General features: G+C 32.0%; 1 protein-coding gene across 1 annotated transcript; it reads right to left on the bottom strand.

Moving 5' to 3' along the window:
- Positions 1 to 1,499: 1,499 nt before the first annotated feature.
- Positions 1,500 to 3,268, bottom strand: LOC127126137 (protein MARD1). The gene is made up of 3 exons (XM_051055007.1): positions 2,851 to 3,268; positions 2,050 to 2,753; positions 1,500 to 1,843 (listed from the first exon to the last, which is right to left on the bottom strand). Exons 2-3 carry the CDS (start codon positions 2,721 to 2,723, stop codon positions 1,774 to 1,776), a joined length of 744 nt encoding a protein of 247 aa, XP_050910964.1. The 5' UTR covers positions 2,724 to 2,753; positions 2,851 to 3,268; the 3' UTR covers positions 1,500 to 1,773.
- Between the last annotated feature and the right edge of the window lie 3,640 nt (positions 3,269 to 6,908).

Below are 6,908 nucleotides of genomic sequence, written 5' to 3'. Positions count from 1 at the left end.
TGCCAAAACAATTTGGTTTAAACTTCTATGCAGCACATTGTAGACTTAACTCAACTCGGAGATAAAGTTCCACAAATTCAACACTCAAAGAAAAATCACTTGAAAACATTTCCAAAAGCAACCATCATAATGGGACCTCTAATTTCCATCTTCCCCAAAACTATACTAGTTTACTATAATTGTATAAAGCCAATGATTCAATCTTTTATCATCATAACCATAACCATATGTAGGCAACTCCAAGAAAGAAAAGAAGCATATTATATCATTGTATAAGCAACTTTACCATAAGCTTTTTTCTTTTCATTTCTTTTTGGTAACATATAAATATTTTGGCTTTTCAACTCCATTTGCTTCTGCTTATTCCTTTAATCATGACTCCAGTTATTTTATACCTTTTTATTGCCACGTAATAAGGAAATGGATGAGGACAAATGTGTCTGTCAGAATGTGTTTGTTTGAGGAGGAATCATAATTTTGGTTTAAATTAATGGGAAACGTATTCTAAAGTTTAATCCAAAGTTTGAAATTTGGGTAATCTCTCTATTATTCATGCGTATCAAAGTTTCTAACCGTAACCTAATATTCAAATAATTGGAGGATCAAGTAATGGGTAAGGAAAATGACATTTAACAAATCTATAATTTCTGTGTCATTGTCATTTTTCTCTTTTTTTTCTAATTTTTTGCTTAAAATTTTCTCAATCAAATAATAAAATTTAATATATCTACTAATACTAATTGTACTGTAAAAACACTAATTTACACTGATTTAGTGGTAAAAACATAAGCGTATTGATTTAGTTGATAACGAGTTAAATTATATTAGTATGATATGAGTTTTATTTTTATTTTGAAGGTAAAAACTTTTTTTTATATATAATCTACATATAATTTTGTTAGCATGTTTTTATCATACCTTTGGTGAGTTTTAAAATTCAACTTCGATGAATTTTTTTAATTTATATTTGATTTTTTTATTTATTATTTTAGTAGTTGGAATTTCATTCACTTTTAAAGATCAACGAATAGAGTGTCATTGATTCAAATATGTAATCGAATATTCCTGCAGATCTATTAACTAAATTTTAAATCTTTTAAATATTAATAATTTCTGTGTTTTGTTGATCTTTTACTCCAAAAATGTTAAAAGATTCTATATCTATATAATCTCTAAAATTCAGTTTGACATTATTCATTTAATAGGATACTATAATATAACTTTGTTTTTATTGATATTTGTGTCTGAAATTGTTGTATACTCTTGATGCATATCCATTATTAGAGTACTAGTACATGCAATAAGGGAATCTTTGTGAGAAATAATGAACCGGTCCCCATCTATTATAATAGGCAGCACCATCATTATCATAACCTCATTGAGAGAGAAAAAGAAAAGACAAAATAACAATGTTTTCAATCACACATCATCTTCTGCTTCATCCGAAAACAATGGTGGCAAAAACCAGAAGCAATCAAATTAGAAGTCATCACTTTGAATTAACTCAACACCCTCTCTTATCTCTATTATTTCCATTGGAGAGCTCAAAAACAAACACACAAAAAAAAACAAATAAATACCCTTCAAAATGAAAAAAAATAAAAATAAAACTTACTTTTATTACAATGAAATATACTACTATTAGTTATTACTAATACTACCAACCTAGTCATCATATCATAATGAGGAATAATAGAAAAAATTTGTCTTCACTTTCTCCTTGCTTGTTAATTATCATCCTCAAAATTAAGCATTAGTACTTTCAAATTCTTCTTAACTTTCTACACCATCTATCACCATTTCTCTGTGCCTGCATTCTTTACTACAGAAAGCTTTTTCTCCTCTGAAAATTAAAATTAACAATATATCTAAATACAATTATACAACACAAATAATCTATATCACTGTATACATATCACTGAACAAAAACGTGTTCAGTGTTTGACATGTATCAGTGTCGGTGTTGTGTCTGAGTTTATTTGTTTGTGCTTCATAAATAAGAATTCATGGAAAATGCAAAAGATAGAAAAACTAGAAAAAGAAACTCACCTATAAATAAAGATGTCCTTTGTCTGCTCAAGATGTTTCTTGCAGGTGTAACAAACTCCAAGAAAGTTACCATAGCATGAGTTAGATTTTTGTGGCAAAGAACAATAACTCTCTTCAACAACATAGTTATTGAAAATATGAGTAGTTCTTGGATTAGGTCCATGAGACTTCACACATGTATATTCTTCAGAAAGTTCCATCTCACTCAAAGACATAGAATTTGGTTCGTCTTTGACTATGGTTTGAGAGTGAGACTCAGATGGAATTTTAACTCTAAGCTGTGTTCCAAACAAAACATTTCCTTTGTTATGTTCAACAGAATCATTCTCATCAACTGAATCATCATTACCTATAAGAGCAAGACCAATGCTTCTTGATGAGAAAGTTTTGTTGGAAACAGTTTGGATTTTCTTGTCATGAAAAAGTGATTTTCCAAAGGCATAAGGGGATAATAGTAATATTCTAGTGTCAAGAATTGAAGTTGGACTTTTCAAAGCTTCTGAGAGACTAGTATTATTGTTGTTGGCAGTGAAATCTCTGAATAACTTTGGCGAACCAAATAGAGAAGGGATTGATTTTTTAGCACAGTTTTGATTATTGGAAGATTGTTGAGAACTGTGATCAGCCATTAAATTTGGCTTAGTCACTGCTCTTGATCTGTTTCTTAGCAGCATAATAAGTACTTTCTCAAAATGAAAATTTCACTGCAAAAAATAAAAATAAATAATTAGATTCAAAACAATAATAATAAATAAAAACTATAGATTATATGTGATTAATTATAAATAAATAAAAACTCACCTTAGGAAAAGAAATAATTATAAAAAAAAATTAGAGGGTGTTTCTCTTTTTGTCAATTCTCTTGAGTAATAAGAAAAAGTAGTGAAAGACATGTGAATAATAGAAGCTCTGCCATGTAATATACTGTGTTGTTGTTGATCAGGAACAGTTTTGATACTTCACATGACAAAGAATAACGTGCAACTTTAGAATCTTTTCAGCAATCTCTATAAATTTAGCTAGCTGTTTTTTTTCTTTTGTTCTAGTTTCTTTTGATCTAATTCTGCAAAGTTTGTAATTGTTTAAAAAGCATTGGAGGCTGAAGCTTTGAACTTAAGAGTTGGGAGAGAGAGAAAGAGAGAGAGAGAGACGTGTTTGGATTCATATGCCAGTTATGTGTTAAATGGAAGAGAAGCAAAAGGTGTCGTGTGCATGAAAATCAAACGGTATTATTACTTTATATATGCTAAAATATATATTGCCACATGTATAATAGATATTTATCCTTAATTTGACTTTACATTATGAACTTTAATGTGTATTATTTGTTATCCTCTTGTTTACTATATAGTGTTATAACGGTTAGAACTAGCAAAGAGAAGCATAAGTTATTTCTGTGTATTGAATTTTACATTCACATTCAGTTTTTATTACAGTTGACTTACATTCACCGATGAACTAATAATGATCATTTTATATTAATTCTAGTTGGGCTTATAATCATTAACAAGTTGCATTAACTCAAGTCGCATTCCAACAAAAGATTGAACTTAGTTAAGAGGGAAGTACACTTGATTTTTGGGACTATTTTTTGTCTCTTCTATTTGTTGCTCGTTGAGTCGTCCTCTTATATATTTGATATATGTGAGATTGCATCTATTATTTGGTATAGGATTTTTAGGTGGTTGAAGTGGGATGTTGTCTTGTCTAAGGATATCTTAACTTTTTTTCCGAATGTTTCTTCCTTTTGGTAGTAGATATAGGACTAGAGAGATGTTGAGGATGATTTTTCTGATTTTTTGGTGACACCAAAAGATATGGAAGACACGAGTATTGTTTTGACTTGGAAATAATATCTTAGTAGGTAAGTGAAAAACTCGTGTCTCATCTCGGTCTGACTTGAGAATCTTATCTTACTTAACTAATTTAACCATCTCTACAATTGAATTAAATATCAAGACTCCCTCAATTGAATATCTTTACAATGATTGCACTAAATAAATTTCTCATCTTTTTGAATTTTTCAATATCCACTGACTTGGTTAGAAATCTACTATTTGATCATTAGTTCTAAAATATATCAAAGTAACTTTGTCATTACTTGATCTCTAAGAAAGTGAAACTTGGTTTCAATGTGTTTGCTCATTCCATGAGCTATTAGACTCTTTGCAAAGTTAACAGGTAATTTGTTGTCTATTGTTAGTTCTACTTATTTCGCTTTTCTTATATTCATCTCAATCAACATCGTCATAATCGTTTTCTTCTTTGAGAACCATGAAACCAAAGAATTGTACAACTTGAACACACATCTCATTATGCATCTTCTTTCCACTTTATCTCCATATTAATCCTAGTCACAAAAACCATCAAACTTATCTCTTTGACAACTAAGTTTTGAAAATAAGATGTCATAATCTAAATCCAAGGAGATATTGACTAAATCCAAGGTAAATCATACAAAGTCGAGTCGCCACCGCACTTCTATTTATCCAAAGGAATGGTTAGAAAGCGAACAAAAACCTAAAAGTTTTACAAACAAAACTAGTAAAAGAAACAGAGATCTGGGTAAGGGGGTTGGTTATGCAATGGGAAGGTGTTAGGCACTCAAAACATCCTAGGTACTCCTAGGGAGCCCTTTTCACACTTGTTGCAAAGGTTATTGTTTTGTGAAAATTTTATTTGTGCAAACATGATTGAAGAGATGAGAAAAGAATATACAAGTTATTTACATTTTGTGTTTGGATGGATAAATCCATTGCCTACGTACCCTCTTATAAAAAGATTAGGATCAAAACCTCGTAGTTCGGGTAAAAAATCTTAAAACAAATGAGTGGATTGATTGGTCCAAAAGCCTTAAGGTCTTTTGTTATCAAAGGGAGAAAACTCAACCTAAAACCACAAGTCCACCATGTGAGGATAGCTTCAACATGCTAGTGAGGGGTTAACCCTATAATAAGCATGGAAGACTCATTGTCCATCACTAAGGACATAGGTGAGTATTACATCTACCACAAAGATAACTCAAACCTAATAGCTAAAGGTTATGGAAAATTTTGATTTAAGAAGTGGACATTGAAACCACAAAAGCACATTTGAATGGGTTATATTTACCAATTAGAAGTATATACAAAAGTGGTCAAAGTTGACTTAAAGATTCAATTCAAAATGAGTGTTATGAAAAGAAAGTTTGAAAATCAAAAGCATAAGGCTTAGGTTTCTAATGTTGAAAACAAGTCAAATGTTTGCACAAAAAGATTTTGGTTTGGGTTAGAGTGGAGAGATGAAGGAGAAAGGTAAAGTCCTAAAGAGAACAAAAAGGTGAGGGATAAGACATGAAAACACACTAGGAGTTCCTCTCTCGAGATCATAGAGATGATCCAAGTAGATCCCATCCTTTGGAATAAGCAAGCACAAAGCATAAGCAATCACACAAGTCTCATAAGAGATCCTCAATGCATTTTGGTATCTTCCACATGGATGAACATGATAATGATTTGTCAAATTAAGCTCAAAAAGGAAACTCATGGTTCAAGAGCACACACATCAAAAGTTCACAAGCAAACAAACATCACACACTATATACATACAAAAGGGCTCAAACAATAGGTGGGCTTTAGTCAAGAGGGGTCATGTCAACCTCGACAAACAAGCCAAACTGTACAAGGGTAATTTGTAGCTCTTAACCACTAACATTGAGAGTTAGGGTGAAGCTGATCAAAATGGTAATGAGGATGAGACCTCATGCTCTTAACCCTGGCCAGGGTGAGCTCATGACAAAGAAAGCGTGGGGATCCAGAAAGTGAGATCCTATTCCACTTGACAGACACCGGACAAAGATATTGGGTACATGTTCAGAAGCATCAGCATGAGGTGCGAGCATAAAGAACGACACACTGAATAAAGGGGGATTGGTGTAGCACCTCAAATTTGCACCCCCCATTTGTACATTCATTTCATTTTTAGGTCATTAACATTGCATTTGACATTGCATAGTACCTTGCATTTCATCAGTCAAAACTGGTCAGGAGAAGTCATATGTGCAAGAGAGCAAGCATTTTCATGAAAAAAAGGCCCTATGATTGTTCTAGAGAGCTTGTGTGAACCCAAGGTTCATTTTGATGCAATTGTACCAAGTGCTAGAGACTCAGAAGTCATCAGTGCAGTTTCAGGTCATCTGGGGCCGATAAAAGTCAACTGTAAGTCAACTGAGGGCTAGAAGGTGGAGAAATGGTTTGAGACACTTCATTCATGTCCCAAAGAGGTTTATTCAACATGTCAAACATCTACCTTGAAGATTTTGAAGTCAGATCAAAAGTTTCCCAAAATGGAAAGTGACCTGTAATTTCAAGTTTCCAAAAAGGGCAAGTTTTTGGACCAAATTCAACTTGACTTTCCAACATCAAAGAAGATTCAAATGAAATTTTGTCCAACATGAAGGTTGAAGATCTTTCTCTCCCATTTCCAAAAAGTCCAAGATCATGAATTTATGATGAATGGTTGAGAAGATATGATCAAATCATTGCCAAGTGTGCATGGAACTTCAAAATGCCATATCTTTTGAACCAAGACTCCAAATTGAGTGCTCCTTTTTGCAAAATTCTTCTCATGACATGAACTTTCCAAATCATTCATCATATTGCATGAAAATTCATCATATGATCATATGCATATTCATGTCCATTTTGGAGGGAAAATCATGAATTCAAAATTGGTGCATTGTATGGACTTTTTAACCATTCCAACTTGTTCATGAGAAGGTTTTAAGTGAAAATGCATGGCCATTGTTACTGTTCATGTAGGATTGCATGCATGGGGTGAAAAAACCAAATTTTGCATAACACCTCTTTTCTCATTAAAGT

The sequence above is a fragment of the Lathyrus oleraceus genome, chromosome 3 (genome assembly GCF_024323335.1).
Source record: "Lathyrus oleraceus cultivar Zhongwan6 chromosome 3, CAAS_Psat_ZW6_1.0, whole genome shotgun sequence".
In the NCBI taxonomy this organism is placed as follows: Eukaryota; Viridiplantae; Streptophyta; class Magnoliopsida; order Fabales; family Fabaceae; genus Lathyrus; species Lathyrus oleraceus.
The sequence above is the reverse complement of the archived record's forward strand: the minus strand, read 5'-3'. Positions and strand labels throughout refer to the sequence as shown.